At 42.6% G+C, this 20,948-nt stretch overlaps 1 protein-coding gene across 3 annotated transcripts in view; it reads right to left on the bottom strand.

Moving 5' to 3' along the window:
• The window catches only part of CAP2 (cyclase associated actin cytoskeleton regulatory protein 2), a 131,107-nt gene extending 112,600 nt beyond the window's left edge, over positions 1 to 18,507 (bottom strand). For 2 of the 3 annotated variants that reach the window (XM_040967595.1, XM_040967597.1), the window contains exons 1-2: positions 18,386 to 18,507; positions 14,130 to 14,230 (exon numbers count right to left, since the gene is read on the bottom strand). In XM_040967595.1, the coding sequence (XP_040823529.1) occupies positions 14,130 to 14,230; positions 18,386 to 18,506 (222 nt within the window). In that variant the 5' untranslated portion in view covers position 18,507. The remainder of the gene's footprint in view (positions 1 to 14,129; positions 14,231 to 18,385) is intronic. The other variant, XM_040967598.1, reaches the window with a different exon arrangement.
• Between the last annotated feature and the right edge of the window lie 2,441 nt (positions 18,508 to 20,948).

Here is a 20,948-nt window from a genome sequence, read left to right as displayed (position 1 = left end):
CGTGCGTGTGTGTGTGTGTGTGTGTGTTTAGAGTGGGGGAGGTAGAAAATTTGGCAATAACTCTTTGACAAACATTTGATAATCACTAAATGTTAGCCTAGCTCTTCCAAGTAGAGGAAGTTTCCTTGGGAAAATAAATGGATCATTATAAAACAACGTGTATATAAGGCTATCCATCTGCCAGCTATGTCTCCAGACCAGAGTCGGTCTCCTCAAGAGACTGTTGAATTCAGCTGGGCAACAAGATACTGGATGCAAGGCACATGCTTGCATTGAAAGAAACAAGACTAGATTTGAACTGTAATACTGCAATAAGGTGGAGTAATTCACCATGGGGGGAGGGCAAGCGGGGGGGGGAGGGAGAACATTAGAGCCTATGAAACGTTGTTATAAAATTAAATGCAATAAGAAATAAAAATTTTAAAAAAGGCTATCCATGGACTGCTGGGATGAGAAATGGGTAAGCAGTATGAGCAAGTCAAATGCCACTGATTTTTAAATGATTATAAAGAATCTTAGATGGGCATCTTGAGGATGCAAGACCAGGATGAAGTTAGTATGGAGAACGGGGCACAGGCCTGCTGCCCTTTCTGAGTCACACCCTGCCTTGCTCACCTAACTTGCTTTAATCTGGGTCCTGCATTCTTCCATGTACACAATGTTACCTACACACAACTGTGATCGTTAAAAACCATGTAACCATGCAATGAATACCATGCATTAATTAGAGATGACAGTGTGGTTCGCAATTTACCGACATAGCAAGAGGCCTGAAACATGTGGTCTAAGTTAAATAAGCAGGTACAAAGAGCATTATGGCCAGAAAAATCTGCAACACCCATTACATAAAGAACTTCAGACAAAACTCTTTTAAATAACAAATAATTGTTACGGCTACATTAAAAAAAAAAAGGATCTAGGATTTGAGGGCTAAAGGCCATATTTCTCAGGGCTCTGGAAGAGAAAAAGAAAGAAAATACTATTGTATGGGTAAATCCATTTGCTTTTCTGACAGGCATGAATATTGTTACAAGTTTGTATTCTGAACAAAACCATTCTCCCAAATTAACTTCATTTTCAAACCCAATCGTTGCGTAGCTACGAAATACTTGGCAGATTGGCCCCTCTCCAAATTCTCTAACTTGTTTTTCTAACACTTAAGGAATCTAAAATACTTTATCAACATGGTTAAGCCAAATCTTTCAATTGAGGCAGCCAGCAAAGCCTTCAGAGTCCATGAGCCTTAAGTCTACAAAGTAAAAGACCCTTGCCTGAATGAAGACCAGTCAGAAAACTGAGACCACAAGGCACTCCTTGTTCTAGAAGGTTCTAGGATACTAAGTGTTCTCCTCACAGCACCATTGAAGTCATATTCTTCTTCTACATTCATGGTTGCATATGAGGGTACTTGAAACAGTTCATGAAAAATGGAATTAAGAAAAATTTCATGCATATCAGGATTCTTCCAAAAATATGGATTATGCGAAACCTGTGCATGGGTTGCAACTTTGTGTCACCAAAAAATTTTCTCTAACCTCCACTTTCCATAAACTTCTTGATGCACCTTTTGCATACTTTTCACTTCCAATCAGAGGGTTCATTCCAGCTTCACAGAATAGCAATTTCTTACGACAACAGTTCAGTCACTGTTGCTTAACACAGAATGACTGAAGCTATTGGAAAGCAGAGTGGTTAGCAGAGACATCATGAATTTGAGATAAAGATTCAGATAGGCCTGAGATGGAATCCGATTTCTACCTCTTACTACATGCATGGCTATAAGCAAACCACTTTCCTGAGGCTTGATTTGTTTGAAGTGTTGTTGGTTACAGGGTTATCCGATGGATGAAGGCAACTGTGGTTAGAGTTGGGCAGGACAGAGTGCCTGACATGAGACAGGCTCTCAACAAATGCTAGTTCTCTTCCCTTTCTTCACAAGCATCCCTACCGTGGAAAACGAAAAATGGGCAAGGAAGTAAAGTTGATCTGTGATGGACATAAATAACGAGAGAAAGGCCTTTGCTCTTTCCATGCCTTTATCTATGCAATATCCACCAAGCTAGACCGACATTTCATCACACATGCCCAGCCAAGAAAATTCCTTCTAAACGCTTGTTGCCTATTTCCTGTGGATTCACAGGCACTGGATACCCTGTGGCCAAGCTGTACAGAATCAGAAATCTTAGTCCCCTTTTTTTTCTCACTTTAATCTTTTCTTGCCCAAGTTCTTTTCAAGCAATATCATTATTCCAAGATTTTTTATCTTCTAGCATCAAATATTCCTTTCCTCTTCTTTTGGCACTAACAGCAATACACATTTGGTATAAAAAGTTCGAAAGACAAAAAAAAAAAAAGTTTGAAAGACAAGGACATTTAGGAAGGAAAAGTTTTGAGAAATCCCACCCACTATGAAGATGACAGCTGTCAGCAATTCCCTGAACACCTTTGCAAACTTATTTTTAAGAAAGCAAATCTTTGTTAAGTGCATGATAGCACTTCTTCCAATGTCTGCTCGGTTATCCTCTGAAAAAAGTTTTCCTGCCTTTTTTTCTCCCACTCACAAATTCCAAGGTTACACTTATAATGGTTGCTAAGCATCAAAGGAAGTGTGACTACAGCTCACATAATGAGAAAGAAAAATCTTGTTAAGCAGCGAAAGTAGAAAGGATTCAGGTTCAACACCAGCTCCAAGCAGTCAGACCCTGTACAGAAATTCCTGCTTTGCCTTTCTGTAATGAAATTCACATTTCTACAGGCATCAGCATTAATAACAAATGGTTATGTTCATTTACTCTTATTGTTTTCTTTCCTCACTTAGCTAAAAACATTATGCAATAATTTTTTTTAGTGTTTTGCTTTATCTAAGAGCTGCTAAGGAACCTATTGTGTAGGTTTTGCTTGCAAACATTTCATCTATTACAGCTGGAAACATCTGCCAACTGAATAAAGACACAGTACTACAAAAATAGAACTTCAAAGGTACAAACACTGTGGCACAGTCGTTAAAGCTGACGTTTGGAACATCGACATTTTTTATGGACACCAGTTAAGTGTTCCGGGTGCTCTACTTCTGAGTTAGCTCCCTGTTACTATGCCTGGGAAGGCACTGGAGGATGCTGCAAATCCTCGGGACCCATGTGGGAGACCCGGATGGAGTTCCAGACTCAATTCTGACCTGGTCCAGTTCTGGCTGTTGCAGTCATTTTGGAAATGGGCCAGAGAATAGAAGATTTTTATTTCTCTGTCTCTAAAACTCTGCCTTTTAAAATAAGGCAAAGATAATCTTAAAAAGAAAAAAACAACGAAACAACCAGACATAGGGGCCCATGTTTCATCTAGTGGTTAAGACAGAATGAGATGCTTGTGTCTGACATCCAAGCAACGGGCATTATAGCCAGTTCTGGTGCTGTCTCTAGCTTACTGCTAACTTGCATCCTGGAAGCTGGGAGTAGCAGGTGATGACTTAAATGTCTGGGTTACTGTCACCCGTGTGAAAGTTTTAGGCCCCAGGCTGTGGCCTTGTCCTTGTCCTTACTGTTGCTGGCTTTGGGGGAGTGAATCAGGACATGGGACTTCTCTCTGTCTCTCAAAAAAATGCTGCTGAAAAACAAAGCAAACAAAACACAAAAACTCAGACACACAAAGCACAAGATTCCATATTTTCAAACTCTGAATTTAGGAGACTTAAAAGGACTCAGTTGGATTGCTCTAAACACTCCCAAAGTTGTCCTCACAGTCTCTGGATTGGGGAAATGGTTTCTGGAGACAGTCACCTGTGTACTACTCCTGGGACAGCAGCTCCTCTGTGCCTTTGCTCAGAATGTAGCCATCCATGGCTCACATTTGGCCTATGGGGAGAAACGCTTTCCCAGTTTGTCAGTGCCAGTTGACAACTAAACCTTGGGAGAGGAGGTCTCGTTGAAAAGTTTAGCACTGTCTCTATTTGGATATATGGAGATAATCTACAGGGTTTTCCACTTTCTACTCTGGTGTTAATTCTAGAAATATAGCAAAAGACTCTTGAAACCAGGGAGAATTGAGTATTGAAAATACACAGGAAAATGCCCTCCAAAAACTGAGTTTCCCAATTTGTCCTTTCAGACTCCAAAGTTATTTGTTGCCTGCTCATGATCATTGTGAATGTTAATGATTCAAGGGAGAGACATGCCAAAACTCAACACAAACAGAAAAGTCAAACAAAATTCAAGTTTTTTTCTGAAACTCTGAGCTTCAGTTTAAAATATTTATAATAGGGCTCACAAAAATATCTTGTCTCAGAGCACAGTCCACTGGAAGTGACTACGTAGTCGATAGACAAGTCAATAGATTGATGGATTTTATGAGCTGTTGTCTCTTGCTGAGCTGCCTAAAAGCTAACGTCCTTCAATAGTTCACTTTCCTTTTACAAGATACCAATGAGAATGAAGAGAACGAGGAAGGTACCAGATAAACTATGAGGGCCACGATCAGTTCAAGTGTTTGTGATTGAAAATCCAAGGGGCCCAGCGGGGTGGCCTAGTGACTAAAGTCCTTGCCTTGCATGCACCGAGATTCCATATGGGCATCGGTTCTAATCCCAGTGGTCCTGCTTCCCATCCAGCTCCCTGCTTGTGGCCTGGGAAAGCAGTCTAAGACAGCCCAAAGCCTTGGGACCATGCATCCATGTGGAAGACCCAGAAGAGCTCGTGGTGCCTGATTTCAGATTAGTTCAGCTCCGGCCGTTGTAGTCTCTTCAGGGATGAATCATCGGATGGAAGAATTTCCTCTCTGTCTCTCCTGTATATACATCTGACTTTGCAATAAAAATAAAAAATCTTTAAAAAAAATTCTAGCAGACACAGCAATCATTTCATAATCTATGTTTCTCAATATTTCACTTGCTAATTCATACCTCAAAACTTTGATTTTTTAAAATTGTTACGCTAGGTTTTACTCACTTCAAATCACCAGCCATTGCAAATGGGTAAAATAATTAATCTATTGACCTATTCATTGACAACTTGATGTATTTTTATTTGTTCCTTTGAGGAACTATTTCTTAAGCACTCATGAGGGGGAACAGTGCTAAGATACTGAGGCAAACAACAGTCTCAACAGGTGGACCCAAAGCTATACAATTTTCTCCTCTACCTGTTCATGAACTTGCTTTACTTAAATCAATTGGAACTCAAGTCCCTCAGTATTTAAAATGTTTCTTTTTAATAGGGTTTCCTGAAAAAGAAGGCAAAAAGTCATGAGTAATAAATTATTAATCTCAATGTCCTGTTCTCCTTTATATAGCAAAAAAAATACTTAATAGATCAAGAAGACTTGACTTAGCACATGTTATAATTGTATACAAACTTACAGCTTTCAAGTCAACAGTATTAAACCACAATCTAAATGCCAGGGTACTTTAAAAAGTTCATAGAAAAAACAGACTATGCTGCAACTGCAAATAGTTTTGTACCAAAATGCTGTTAACTAAATTTTTCCATGAACTTTTTGAAGTACCTTCAAACACGTGGAAAAGGAAAATATATTAAGGATGGAAAACACATTTTATATCTGTTACATGCACAGTAACAAGTCTATAAACATGTTTTCTGGAATCAGTGGAACTCTTGGGCCTGGGGACTTAGATATTTGATCCAAATTTAAATGTAATGAAAATAATATTATGAATTCTTAGCATAATGGAAGGAGGGCAATAGATGGAGGGAGAGAGAGCGAGCGAACTGTGGGAATGGCTGCATGTGTAGAAATAACAACCTAAATGAAATCAGAAGGTATTAACGCTGAAGCAGCCTCCAGGCAAGTAATTGAGTTACCCTGAAATCCAGATAGAAAACAATAACAAATGTTCCAATTATTGCATATTTTTGAAATGAAAAAGACAAGGAAACAGGCAAGTGAGCCTGACACAGACCGAGCTAAGGAGAGACACCAGAGCACAGCGGTTCTGTAAAGAGAAAGGAAATTCGTGCAAGGCTCCATCTATGCTCCATCTAGCTTTTTCCAGGCACAGAAGACAAGATAACTTAGGGTGGTATAACCACCGGAAGTTGTGGGCATGCTCACACTGCTGTCCCTACATAAGTCTGCTGCTCATTTCGCTTCTACCAGTGAACAAAGAACAAAGAACAGAAAGGGAGAGCCACCCTGGCACACTACAGGAGAAGAGAATTAAGAAACAGCCATGGCCATGCAGCCACTCATGGCCAACTCAGAAGGAACAACAGGAATTTCTTCCCTCCATTGAGTTCTGAGCTCCAGATAGCACAGTGACGTTTTGGGTTCAGCAATGTTGGTGAAGGTTCCAGGAAGTCAGCTGTGTCTGATTTACTCAACCAAAGAATTCAATTGCCCCTAAAGAATTTGCTACTGAAAACAAACCAGTGAAGGCTAATTTTATTGTAGAGGCTCTTCCTCTTCCTGCTTAAGTTGTTAGTATAGGCAATAACAAGTGACACAAAGAAGTGAAAGAAACAGGATAAACCGTAATTCCTCTACATTGTTGCTGCTCGTTTCTTTACACTTGAAATTTGACAATGTAAGATATGGGCAAAATAAAGAAATAACAAAACTGCGATTTCTGTTTTAAAGTGAATTTAAGTTCTTTTTTTTTTGTCTCAATAGCTAAATGTTTCAAATCAAATAACATCACCAATAATCTATAAGAAAAGAAGTTTTTGGTCTGGAGAGATCTGAAATAAGAGTGTACTGGAAGAGTGTACTTCAGTAGCTTTCGAAAAATGTTAATGTTTTTTAAGCTTTGTTACCAACACATTACTAAACGTAGAATACATTTTTAACACCTTGCAAGAAACATGTAGGAATGTACAGAGTTATCATTTCCATATAATTACAGTCTCCTAAATAAAAGGATGATTCCACATGAGCAGGTGTGTGACTAAATTAATTAATAAGATTAAAATATTTAAGGAGAGAGTCATCGTCTAAGAAGAATCTGGACAGAATTTAACTTGTGATTAAGTAGACCCGGAATTGCACATTAAAAGTGATCATATTTTCTCTCAACCCCTAAGACATCTAACTTAACGAGCTGTGATTTCTGCTCAGAGAAAAGCCAGTATTAATATTTGTTAAATACTATCTTAATGGTGATAGGGAAAAAAAAGACATTGAAGGTATAAAAACTAGAAAGGAAATGGTAAAGCAAATACTCTATACAAAAATTAAATACTTAGAAGTCCCTGGGTAATCAACTGAAGCTACACTAAATACCCAGTGGGCAACTGAAATAGCCAGAGAAAATCAGCACAAAGAAATCAGTAACATTTGCTGAACAACCTTTCTAGAGGCTCTGCTGCCGCCCGGCCAGCAGGACTCTGTGGTCCTTCAAAATGGGACTTGTCCAGTTGAAGGTTCCTTTTCTGCAGAGGAGGGAAAGAACATGGAAGGAAGGAGGAAAAGAGGGAGAGAAAGAGGGAGAGACGAAGGAAGGAAGGAAGGAAGGAAGGAAGGAAGGAAGGAAGAAAGGAGAGAGGGAGGGTGAAAAAAAAAAGAAATAGCAGAAAAGAATGGAGGACTAAGGATAAAAGGAATGGTGGGAGGGAGAAAGAAAAGGGAAGATAGAGGCAGCAGGAAAGAAGAAAAAGGAGCATGCAATTGGAACGGATGAGTTCTGAGCGCTTCTTTCTCTGAAAACCCTACCATTGACGGCTAAGACAGCAAGAGGGGAGCTGCTTGTTTAAAACCCTGGCCTACCCCCAGAGGCAGAATTCTTTCTGTAAGTCAGATTTTGGATCTTTGCCATCTGGAGAAATTCAAAGATACACTGGTCTTTTGGGTTTGCGACTGCCAAGATATTTGGTGTCTAGTTATAATCAAAATAAACGTTCAAATTAAAACAGCTGGAAACTGGAAGTGGATGGGAAGACCCACTTGGCTGAAGGTAATTTGGGGAGCCATGAGAGTGATATGGAACCAGCTGGTTTTGTGAGTCAGCCCCAAGTCAGAACTTCCAATAACCCAGGGATGAGGGCTGGGGATCCTGCACAGAACCAGACTATGAAGTGTCAAGTTTCTAATGAGTACATGTTACCAATGCATGTTTTCTAAATTCAAAAACAGAAGAATACAGACAAAATTGGTAAAGTGAAAACACGCAGACATCTTCGTGCTCTCTGGTTCCAGAGAAGGTCCTTGGAGAGGAAGGGGGGATGCCCTGGAGATCCAAGGATGGTCTCCCTGAGGGAGGGTCTTGGTGCCAGCAGGCAGATTTCCTCCAAAACCATGGTGAAGTGGCAAGGGATTTAATCTGTAGGGAATCCCTTCTCTGGCCTGATTCTTATGCTTATTTCTCATGGGGTTTTCCCTGGCATGGCTCAGGATGCACTTGACCATGGTGACAAGGAAACCATTGGAAATCCTTCAGCTGGAGCGCCCTGGTCCCTCCTACTTTAAGAATGAGGCCACTAGTGAGTCACTGGCATGGATTATGACAGCCAGAGGCTCTGAAAAAAAAAAATGGTCCTGCCTCATGGAGCAGGATCAACGATAAGACTAAGGTCATGCTGTAGAAGGCAGAGCTGTGCTAAAATCTACATTGCAGCTGTTGGTGCCGGTCAGAGAATGGGCCACTTCCCGTGCTGCAACTCTCGGAACACATGACCTAACCAGTAGGGCATAAAGTGAACAGAACAGTTTGTAGATGGTTTCAAGAGGTAACAAAGAGATACCCAGTACTGTGATTGTCATCAACCAAAAATGAGGCTTTACCAATTGTCTAAGCATGTCTGCCCTCAAGAGTACCTGAGAAAACAGGACATTGCCTTGTGTGGCATGCGATACAATTACAATGTGCTCCACGCACTTCATACACAGTTGGGTTTTATGGCCCAGTGGCTCAAACTGTGATTCTCACATTGAGATATATAATATATAATATATATATATTACATATATAAGGAACACACAAAGAGATAGAGTGTTCGTTCTCAGGCTCATTCCTCAAATGTCAGTAACAGCTGGGACCTGGGCTGGGTCAAGGCCAAAGCCACTAACTAGGAAACTCAGTGCAGGTCTCCTGTTTGGGTAACAGAGATCCAACTACTTGAGCCATCACCTGTTACCTCCCAGATTGCACATTAGCAAGAAGGTAAAGAATCAGGATCTAGAATCATGAGCCAAACCAGGTACTTTGATGTGCTATGCAGCAGTCTAGCTAGACTAAGTGCTTGTTCCCCAGAATATTTCATTAAACAAGATTCTGCTTATTATGATTTATATAATATTCATATAATCATGTTCATAGTATGTACTCATATTATGTATATTAGTATCACAAATAAAAGGAGATTTTTAAGTTTTCTTTTAGCCAAGAACAGGAAATTAATGTTCTACACATCTAGAAATATTGACAATGTAAACCCTGTAACACCTAACTCCAGTAAAAATGGGGCTCACATACTGAAAACCAACAACAACATTTGCTGATAAGGATGTGGGGAATGGGGAACCTATTCCACTGCTGGTGGGACTGCAGGCTGGTGCAGCCTCTATGGAAATCAGTATGGAGAACACTCAAACAACTGAAAATCTGCATACCGCACAATCCAGCAATAGCACTTTCAGGAATATATTCAAAAGACCTGTTACATGAGAAACCTACATGCACCTCTACGTTCATAGCAGCACAATCAATAACCGCAAACACATGGAAGCAACCGAAATGCCCATCAACAGAAGAGAGGATAAGGAAACTATGGTTCATCTACTCTATGGAATACTACTCAACTATTAAAAAAAACAAAATGCATTTCTTCATGGCCAAATGGGCCTAGCCGGAAACCATTATGCTAAGGGAAATGAGCCAATTCCAAAAGGTCAGATATCCTATGTTTGCCTTAATATAAGATAATCCGATGTCAAATCTAAAAATAGTACCTGTAAATTGTATATTATCACACCTCCAAACTGTCTGTACTACACGCAATAAGACATTGCAATGTAACCTATGAATCAATAATTAATGAGAAACAGATCGCAAAATAAGAAGAAAATGTAAACCCTACATCTCTCCAAAAAGGATTTCGGTGAGGAACAGCTATGATTTGAAGTTCCTTAATAATTATCAAGTCACTTGGAAATAGATCTGAGATTTGTCCCATACACTTTGAGTAACGATAGGACAGCCTTATTAAAGTCAGAAACCCCACCCCTAAATCACACTAGTCCACTTTTGGATAAATGGTGTTCAAGCGAAGCCTTGGATTTATCTAGGCTGTTTCTAGAAATTCCTTTCTTTGGGCTATATTTGCCCTAAACATTTATAATCAGAAGACACAGTGGCCATGCTTTTCTAAAAGGAGTGCAAGCTGTGTCGGTGTCCTGGGCTTGAAGCATAGTTTAAATAAGCCATTTGGTTTATGGTGCATACAAGAAAGATTTTACAAAATCTAATCTTTTCTAAACCTGTTATGTTCTTTGGTCAGCAGAGCTTCCTAATTGTAGCTATTAGTTCTCCTTTTTTTGTGGTCTGCTCTGTAAATAGACTATTGAGTGTTCAGTAAATTAAACCCGCCCAGCAGCCAACACATCGAGACAGACGTTAAATCATAGCCTGGCGGTCTTTCTCGTTCATTATTAGTATCTGTGAAACAGCTTTTATGCACAGGGACAAGATTTAGCACGACACACATTTGTGTTATTCTCAAGTTTCCATACTGTACAATCAGGTATGTGAGGGTTTTTTTTTTTTTTCCTCCCAAAGCAACAGGTGTGTTCTTGGAACAAAGTTCAACCCCTCATTTCTGGCTTATGTGAGAGGCAGCAGCTGCAAGCTTAATGCCAGTGACACATGGTTCTATAAGAGAGAAAAAATAAACTACTTGTTCAAAGTATTAAATAATGGGCAGATGGCCTATAGCTGCTTGTACTTTTCTTTGTGTGGGAGAATCAGGGCCTAAATCTTCAGATAACAAATGTCTCTCCCTCTCTGCTTCTTTCCTCCTTTATTTGTCTTCATTCTTTATTTTCTCTTTCCTTCCTCTCCACTTCCTTTTTTTTTTATTCCATTAAAAGAAATAACTAGTGAGAATAGAAACTTACGTAAATAGTACATATTCATAATTGAGTCTATTCTTTCCTTTGAGTTATACTATATAGAAGTTGATGAATGGAAAGAGGAAAAAAAAAAACTTCATTTAAAGTTACAGTGGATAACTCATTTTGCTCTAAAAAGAATTTAAAGGACTGTTAATGATGTAATTTAAAGAGTTAGAATGTAAATCCAACATTAAAAAGATTTATTTTTATAGGAAAGGCAGATTTTGTAGAGAGAAGGACAAAGAGAGACCTAATCTCTGGTTCATTCCCCAAATGGTTACAGCTGGAGTTGAGCTGAGCTGATCAAAAGCCAGGAGCCAGGAGGTCGCCTTCAGCTAACTTTGGCTAACTTCAGTGACTGGCCTCCCTTATTTACTTATTTATTTATTTATTTAACAATCGGTAGTTCCATAGACATACTTACCAGAAGGAAGAACCTTTGTTTTTCTTAGAAGTGGCAAACAGTCACACTGCCGTGAGGTGAAATAAGTGACTCTCCAGCTACAATCTTAGAAATTCTGGTATAGCTAGAGTCATTGGGAGGCCCAAAGATTGGTGGTTGGGTGTTGCATATGTTGACTAACTGGGGGTGGGGATCAAAGACAGAAGCTCCTTAGCACTTTTCCAGAAAACACCAAATCACCTTTCTTCAAGAATCAGAATTGCTGAGTCTATACTAAAATTCTTTTCCCAGCATTGTCTTGTGACTGAGAACTTCAGAGGTAGAGATGGGTTTTGGAATTCAATTCTCTGTGAGCAGTAAAGTCTGATGAAAAAGAACGTGGCAGTAACTTTCTTGTCAAGTTTTTCCATCTGGTTAACCTATTACATTTGATGTCTTTTAAAAGTATGCAAACAATAGCTAAACTCAAGGATGATGGCAATATTTTGAAAAGTACAAAAAGTGGGGCCCAGCGCGATGGCACAGTGGTTAAGGTCCTCGCCTTGCATGCCTGGGATCCCATATGGGCGCCAGTTCTAATCCCAGCAGTTCTACTTCCCTTCCAGCTCCCTGCCTGTGGCCCGGGAAAGCAGTCGAGGACGGCCCAAAGCTTTGGGACCCTGCACCCACGTGGGTGACCCGGAAAAGGTTCCTGGCTTCGGACCGGCATAGCATCAGCCGTTGCGCTCACTTGGGGAGTGAATCATCGGACGGAAGATCTTCCTCTCTGTCTCTCCTCTCTGTATATCCGCCATCCAAAAAAAAAAATAATAAAAATAAATCTTTAAAAAAAAAAAAAAAAGAAAAGTACAAAAAGCGTCAAAACCTGGGAGATGGCTGTAGATGAGCTTTAAAGGTCTCTTCCCATCCAGAGATGGGAATGCCACATCTTTGCTTTCCCAAATTCTTGACTCAAATTGTATGTCTTTGCTTTCCTTCAGTTACACTTTTCTTTTTTCTTTGATATTGTGGTAAGACATACTTAACATCAAATTTATCACCTTAATTCAGAAGTGTTAATAGTCTCCATACTGTTGTACAAAAGAAATCCCCCATACTTTTCTTTTTCTTTAACTTTCAATATCAAAACTCTGGCCCCATTAAACAATAGCTCCCCCTTCGCAACAATCTTCTCTTCCTTGAATCTTGACCACCTCAACTAAGCAGACCCAAACAGTACTGACGGTTTGGTATTTGTTTTCTGTTTTATTTACCCAGGTGTAACATCCTTAGTTCACTCATGCTGCAGTGTATGAGCAATGCAATGGAAACAAGGGTACAGGATCTCTTTGAGACCTTGCCATTGGTTTTGGATGACAGATATCCAGAAGTGGAATTACTGGGCTGTAGGATCCTTCACGCTTCATGTTTGGGAGCCATCAGTCTTTCCCACTATGGCTAAGCTATATATAGTTTTAAGATTTATTTATTTATTTTTCTTTGAAAGGCAGATATACAGAGAGGAGGAGAGACAGGGAGATCTTCCATCTGATGATTCAATCCTCAAGTGACCTCAATGGCCAGAGCTGTGCCGATTAGAAGCCAGGAGACAGCAAATTCTTCCAGGTCTCTCACATGGGTGCAGGGTCCCAAGGTTTGGGGCCATCCTTGACTGCTCTCCTAGGCCACAAGCAGGGAGCTGGATGGGAAGGGAGGCTGCCGGGATTAGTACTGGTGCCCCTATGGGATCCTGGGGCATTCAAGGCGAGGACTAAGCTATTTTTCATTCCCGCCGACAGTGCCTAAGGGTTCTGCTGTCTCCACATCCTCACCAGTACCTGTTTCTGCTTCCTTGCTAGCAGCCATTTCAAGGGGTGAGGTGCACCTTTAGGGAAGGAGGAGGATGCTGGGGAGTTAGATTAGCCAGAGGATCTTCTCTAAAACATCCATCCAAGGGCCCCGGGGCTCTGCCTAGTGTTGTGTCCTGTCACTGCAGGTTGAAGAAGACCGATTGCCTTGCTTTGGCTGAAAAGGCATTGCCCCTTGCTGTGTCTGTCCTTGCTCACCTTCTCACTGAGTCCTGGCTGAGCTTGGGCCTTCCTCTGAGCTGGAGCTCTCCCCGTGTCCTGGCCTGGAGCTCTCCTGCTCACCTCACCACACAGCTCCCTGCTTTTGTCCACTCGTGTCTTCGCTTACCTGTTGCTTCTGCAGATGCCCCAACAATGGTTCTACTCCGGGAATTTTCTGTATCATTATCCTTCTTCCTTATATTTTTGACATACTTACTACCTGATTTCATATATACACTAGAGGGCTTCAAAAAGTTTGTGGAAAATGGGATGAAAAGGTTTATTTGCTTTGGGGAGAAAAGTTTTTGAAAGCAAGCAGCATGTTTTCCTAAGCCTTTTTTTTTTTTTTTCCCTCGCATGAACTTTTAGAAAGCCTCTTGTCTACTGTTTGTTTCCCAGGGTATGGTCAGGCAAGGCAAGACGTGGCCTGTCTTACACGCACTCCCAGTTTCAAGAACAGAGCCTCACAATACGTTCTCAGGAGGTGTTGCAGGAATGATAAAATGAATGGTGCAAGCGTAAATTTTAGCCACCACGTGTCTAACCGGGATAAACAACAAAGCGAGAACACAATGGTAGGCTGCTGGCTCCAAACGCTCCCAGGGAAACGGGCAGCAGGTACTCACGTGGGTCTCCACATCCCCCGCCAGGATCCTGCTGTTCTTTAAAAACTCAGCCACCATGCTGTTCATCAGCTTATCGAAGGCTTCCACAGAGGGCGCCACACCTAGGGAGAGAAGGAGCCGGTTATTCTCTAGTGGTTTAATGCAAAGCTGGGGGGAGTGGGGGCGGGGAGGGCGGTGTGGCGTGGGAGCTGCGGGGAGAGGAAGGGTGTACTGCTATGGGTAATGTGTGAGTTCAGCATCATCCATGCCACTCTCCCTAGTCCTTCCCTGAAGTATTCCTTCACTCAGTCCATACTGAGCCCTCACAGTCCTCACTGGCTCAAGGAGATGCTGTTTTTCCACACTTCATCCTCCTGAGTAAGGACCATCCCCTGGGTCAGCTCACTCAAGTCTCCATCCAACCCGGGAGACTGGGCCACACGGTCATGGTGGTGCTGTTGAGACTTTGGAGAAGCAAGGAGAGCACATGACTGGACCAATGTTACAGAGCTAAGCAAAACAAACCCAGGCAGAGTTAACGCCAGGAGTGTACTGTCTTCTATGTCACCTGCCCAGGTACCACATGACACCTTAGAGTTACTGAGCAGGATAACGGAAAGACTGGAGTGGACTCTGGGCCTGGACACAAAGTTGATTCCACTCATGCCTTTTTCACTTCCTAGGATGGGGGGGAGGAAAGACGGCAGTGGTGGGGATGAAAACGCCTGCTGAGCCAACACATGGAGGGATTTATCTGCCGGATGCCTGCAACAGCTGAAATAGACAGCCCAGCCGATGAGCTCTGCAGTTTGTCCCCTGCTTTTAAATTCCTGATGGGCTGCGGGTGGGGGAGGGAGTCTATTCCTGGCTTCACCATCCCTCCCCCCGCCACCCCCACACCCCACCCACTGCCAATAGGGAGAAACAGCAGTACAGGCTATTAAGATCCAAACCAAATCCTAGGATTGCCTTTCTCATCGTGCACAAATGGACCAGTCAAGTGCTCCAATCTGTCGGATAAAGCTTCCTGCCTTTCTTTTTGCTCCCAGCTGTCCAGTTCCACAGGCCAAGGGCTAAGGGCAAGAACTACCCTCTGCTCCTCCACGCTCACTTATAAGCAAACTCGCAGAGCTGAGCTGCTTCATTCAAAACACTGGCGCACCAACTTCTGTTCCGTAAAATGGGGCACGGGGCTGGAGATTCCTTGTGAATCCTTTTGGAACCAGATAACAGGTCTGTTGTTTCAGGAGAGACCCGAGAGGCTCTGTGGAGTATTTAAAGCAGGAGACAGCTTCTGAGATGTGACAGAAAAGCTTCTACCTCACAGATAAAAGTGAATATTTTTCTAATTTGTTTTCATCGCTCTGCTCTGCCCACAGCTCCTCCGGGCACCCTTTCGTGGTCTGTCTCCCTAGACTGCATCCTTTGAGCATCCCTTCATCAAAGCGCTTTGAGGCTCTGCATAGTACAATACATTGAGAGCAAAGATGCTGCAGGCTTAGGGGTGTATGTGACTCATCTGAGACTTCATTGCACCTAGCACAGTGCTTGTCCCTTGGCAGACATGTAAAAATAGTTTTCAACAGTTCTGTTGAACTTACCTGATGGTCAGGGGGAAAAAAAAATCCCACATTCCGAAGCATGTTCACCAGCATTATAATAGGGCTGTCTTTGAATCTACGCATATAATACCTTTCCTTTTAAAAAGTTTAAAAAAGTAAATAATAATAATAAAAACTTGCAATGATATTTATATTTAAGCTGACATGATGTTCTGTGCATAAGGATTCATTGAGAATTTAAAGAAACATCAAAGCTATCTAAGAAAACAGACATGATACTGCTCAGAGATAGTGACATGTCTAAGCCATTCAGACATTTTACTAATTATTCTACTTAAGAATTTAAAAATAGGATAATGAGTTGTCAGCTAAGCTGCCTTAGAAGACCTCTGTTTTGGTAACTGATCTGCAGTTAAAGCAGATTGATTGAAACAGGTAAATATTTTAATTCTGTGTCTTCTAATGTTATTTAGAAGATCATTCTTTTTTCCCCCAGAACATTTCCTTTGAAAAAAGTTGCAATAAAAGAAAATACCACACACGGTCTAATACGTCTCTGAAGAAGCAAACTCCAAATTACTGGGAGAGATTTTCTTGTTTTTACTCAACAACACTGTACAATCTCCTGGAGCCTGGACGTTAATGTTATCTGTTCACAGGTCTTCTATTTGTGGGGTCAATTTTAGAGAATTGTATTTAATCACCCCTGGGGTGTCATGAAGCAAGGTCACTGAGGAGGACAGAAAAACACTGTCTTCAAAGACGAGTTGCCGAAACTCAGACACCAACCAGAGGTTTAAAAACAAAGAAGGCTCAGAAGAACTGTGCTATTGCAACAATATAGAGGGAACAGTGCAGGGGAGGGGAGGGGAAGGGAGGGGGAACAGTGCAGGGGAGGGGAGGGGAGGGGAGGGGGAACAGTGGAGGGGAAGGGGGGGAACAGTGCAGGGTCGGGGAGGGGAGGGGAAGGGAGAGGAACAGTGCAGGGGTGGGGAGGGGAGGGGAACAGTGCAGGGGTGGGGAGGGGAGAGGGAACAGGAAGGATGGAAGGGGAAATCCCCGAGCCCATGGAGCTCATGAAAAGTAAAAATTAAAAAAGAAAAAGACTTAAAGAAAGAATGTAATCATAGTTGGGTTTCATCAATGGACAAAATCTATGATCCTGGGCAGCCTCCCTTTGAACTACACCAACTTTGCCTCCATTCAAAACATTTTAATTTTCATTTCATTTGGGGAAAGCCTGATGGTATATGAAGTTAGTGACCCAAATGGAGTGGTTCCGCCAGCAGACCTGCTACCCCACCAGCACATCTGTGCTCACACAGTAGCTTCTGTCCCACGGCTTGCAGCACAAGGCCTGGCTCCAGCTACGCCTGAAATCCGAGCTGCTCCACTCTAGCCTTCCCTGGGAAAACCCTTTTGAAGCCTCCTCTTCCCCCAATGCTTTCCTGGGCTCTCCTAAGCCTGAAGAGACTCGAAGTGGGTCAGATAAGAAGGAAAGGCACGTGTGACAAGAACAGACTTTCCATATCAAAGATAGGCCGCCTGCTGACATTTGAACTTCAGATAAGCAATGAATAGATTTTTTAGAATAAGTATGTGGACTATAGCTCCTATGATATTTGGGACCCACTTATTCAAAAAAGAAAAACCACCTGTTCTCCATCTGAAATTCAAATTTAACTGGATAGTCTATACTCCCATTCAACTGGAATTTTACACAAGGAGTTGAAAAAAGTTTTGTAAGAGAACTTGGAGTGTTTGCCACAGAAGCTTCTCTGGAAGAAGCAGCTGATTTTCTAAACTTCCATGAGTTTTAAAAAGTCTCTTCCTGAAGAATCATAACAGCCACATGGTTTCCAGAGCGTATCTGGTTCGGAGGAGGCAAAGGTGAAACCACCGGATGTGGCCATATCACCTCATTGTGCCTTCCCATCAGACCTTCTGCTCTCAAAGCTGCAGTGGCAAACGTAACAGCTTGTTTAAAATCTTCACAATGCTGACTCCTTCCAACTCACATTCTTTTGCTTTTACAGAACAAGTAAGGGGTTTTTTTAAAAAAATTTTTTCTTCTTAATTTTATAGTTGTGTAGTTTCTCCCCTCCCCGTTGTCTTTGGTGTTTTACAATAATCTCCAGCTTTAGTCTTGACTCCAGCGTTCTGCCCTCGATGTGTGTCAAGCCACGGCGGGCATGCGCTATGGGAGACAGTCTAGCATTTTGTTGTCCGGGTATATTTGACAGTCTGATTGGGGACCTATTTGTATTCGAATGTAGAGAGGCATCCTGCAGTTCTTTGATTCCTGGCACTCTGCTCTCCTTTGCAACATTCATTGATGAGATTACAAGTGTATATTTATTTACCTTTATCTCTTTTAATTTTGCATTCCCAATTTACATTCCAATCCAGAACATTCTATCCTCTCTTGCTAGTTATTTGGTTAGTCTAGCTAGCGGTTGAAAATGCTGCAGCAGTACAAACACTAGAAGGAAACATGAAAGGCATTAGGACCTTCAGGGGCAGAGACGCTGGTCATTTGTGTGGAGTTTGATTCCTTCCTTTCTCTTTTTCAGGGGTTGTAGCTCTGGTTCAGGTCATGGTCACATATAAAGCAAGGAGTAGAAGCCCTGAAGGCAGTAGGGGGAACGCATCTGGAGAAGGAAATGACGGGAGCAAAAGGAAGCGACCTGGCCGAGTGAAGCACGCGGTCCTTACCTCCGTTGACGCCATTGACTTCGCCACAGTGGCCTGGAGGCCCGTGGCACTCCGCGGACAGCTGCTCCAGCCGGCTGACCGCTTGCTCAAGTCTCTCCATCAGGCCCTGCATGTCGGCCATTCTGCAACAATAGGTACACAGAGACCGCGTGAGCGTCGGGAGGATGCGCAAACCGACAGCGCGGCAGGACACGCTCTGATGGCTCCGACTGCCCAGAGAACAGGGATGCACATCAGGAGAGTGTGTGAAACTCACATGCTGATTTTGATGTTTGCTCAACGGTTTCTGAACTATAAGACACAAACACCATTCCCTCCGTAGCACTGTCAAGTGCTGGCGTGGGAGCCTCCAAAGGTACTTCAAAGCGAGTACGGAAAAAAGAGAATTACAAGATTATTGTGGTACAAAAACTGCTTGAAATCAGTGTGTACTCTTTTTCATCATTTGCGTTTTCCAGAATTTTCAAGATTCTTTGTATACATGAATTTCTATTGAGAGAGAGAGTGTGTGTGTATGACCGAAAGAAAGAGACAGAAAGACATATCTTTCATCGACCGGTTCACTCCCAAAATACCCACAGCAGCTGAGTTAGGCTGAAGTCAGCAGCAGCCGGGTCTCTCTCATGTGGGTGGCAAGGAATCAACCCAGTACTACACCAGCAGGAAGTTGGATGGGAAGCAGAGTAGCTGAGACTCAACCTGGGACATCCTGTGGTGGATTAACCTGCTATGTTACAACACCTGCCCCAATGGTGGCAATTCTGATTCTGCTAAATCAAGGGAGCACATTTTAATTATTGCTGTTAATTCCTTCTGTTAAAATATGAGTTCTTCTTCATTCATACCTTGTTTCTGCTTCCGCTGAGGTATGCCGAATTATCAGCACTCTGAAGGATTTTTTAAAATGTAATTTTCTTTTTTGTAAGGCTTTCTTTTTAAAGGACAAATTTAGCAAAGTCTGGAAATAGAATCTTCATTTCCCTAGTACTTTTCAGTTGGAATAAACAAAGATAAAAATGGCTGTGGTAGGCCCGGCAGCGTGGCCTAGCGGCTAAAGTCCTCGCCTTGAACGTTCCAGGATCCCATATGGGCACCGGTTCTAATCCCAGCAGTCCCACTTCCCATCCAGCTCCCTGCCTGGGAAAGCAGTCGAGGACTGCCCAAAGCCTTGGGACCCTGCACCTGTGTGGGATACCTGGAAGAAGTTCCTGGATCCTGGCTTCAGATCGGCATAGTATCGGCCGTTACGGTCACTTGGGGAGTGAATCATCGGATGGAAGATCTTCCTTTCTGTCTCTCCTCCTCTCTGTATATCTGACTTTGTAATAAAATAAATAAATCTTTAAAAAAAAATGGCTGTGGGAGTTGAGGATGGAAGCGGAGCTTGGGATCCACTTTGCCTGGTTCCAAACAGATACTTAACCAGATATGTGTAACTGGGCCTAGCACGTGCATCTGCATGCTTCGGAGGGGTGGAACCCCAGTCTGACCTGTCCATGCCCACAGGAGCCAGCTCCTGGGTACCACAGTCCTACCTACATTTGCTTCTGCCTACTTCTGGTGTCTATGGTTACATGGTATCCATGGTTCTTCTTATTCTTTAGAACTTGTCACAGGTGGGCATTTGGTACAGTGGTTAAAATGATGCTTGGGATGCCTGCACGCCAGCTTCCAAGCCAGCTTCCTGCTGGTGCGAATCATGGGAGACAGCAGTTGGTGGACCAGGTAGTGAGGTTCTTGCCCTCTTTGTGGAAAAAACCTGGTGGAATTCCAGGCTGCTGCCTCTGGCACGGCCTCGGGTGTTCTAAGCATTTGCTGACGAGGCTATAGAATGGGAGATCTCTATTTCTTTGCCTTTTAGATATATAAAGAATTTTTCAAAATTGAGCAGAGAGTAAGCTTTTTCATTGGCTGGTTCACCACCATCCCTGCCCCCCACACCCCGTCCAGTACAAGTGGCTACAATGGCCACAGCTGGGCTGAGCTGAAGCTGGGAGCACAGAATTGCATTAGGTCTTCCACAGTGGTAGCAGGGTGTCAAGTACCAGGACCAGCAGCTGTTGCCTTCCCCACCATGTTAGCAGGGAGTTGCAGTGGAAGTGGAGCTGCTGGGACTTGAACTAGCCCACTGTGCCACATCTCTCTCTCTGTCTCCCTTTTAAACAGTGAACTTCCCCCTTCTCAGCAACAGAGGAACAGCTGGATATTTCTGGAACCCAGACCCTGCTGTCCTCAGCACAGGCAAGTCCCACTGTTCTAAGAGGCATCGATATATATGTTTTTTACTTTTGGCTGCCAACCAGCTAACACATCTCTCTTCTGTATTTTGTAGACCATTCACTTGGAACTTAGGCATAATGACGGGGGAGTGACCAACGTTTTAAAGAAAGTAGTGATTTTAATCAGATGGTGCTGTGTCCCCAGTCAGCTGGTCACCAGACTGGGTGGGAGTGCTGGCCCCTCCAGAAAATCACCTCTCCTGAAACTGCCATCGGTTACTCTCTTTCAAAATTTAGAGCAGTGTGCTCTGCATCAGCAGCTAATCCTAAGGGGATTCAGAATT

This window comes from Ochotona curzoniae, unplaced genomic scaffold (assembly GCF_017591425.1).
Source record: "Ochotona curzoniae isolate NIBS_2020 unplaced genomic scaffold, NIBS_Ocur_1.0 scaffold_461, whole genome shotgun sequence".
NCBI classification, from domain to species: Eukaryota; Metazoa; Chordata; class Mammalia; order Lagomorpha; family Ochotonidae; genus Ochotona; species Ochotona curzoniae.
Note: the sequence above shows the minus strand (reverse complement) of the source record. Positions and strands in the feature narration are given on the sequence as shown.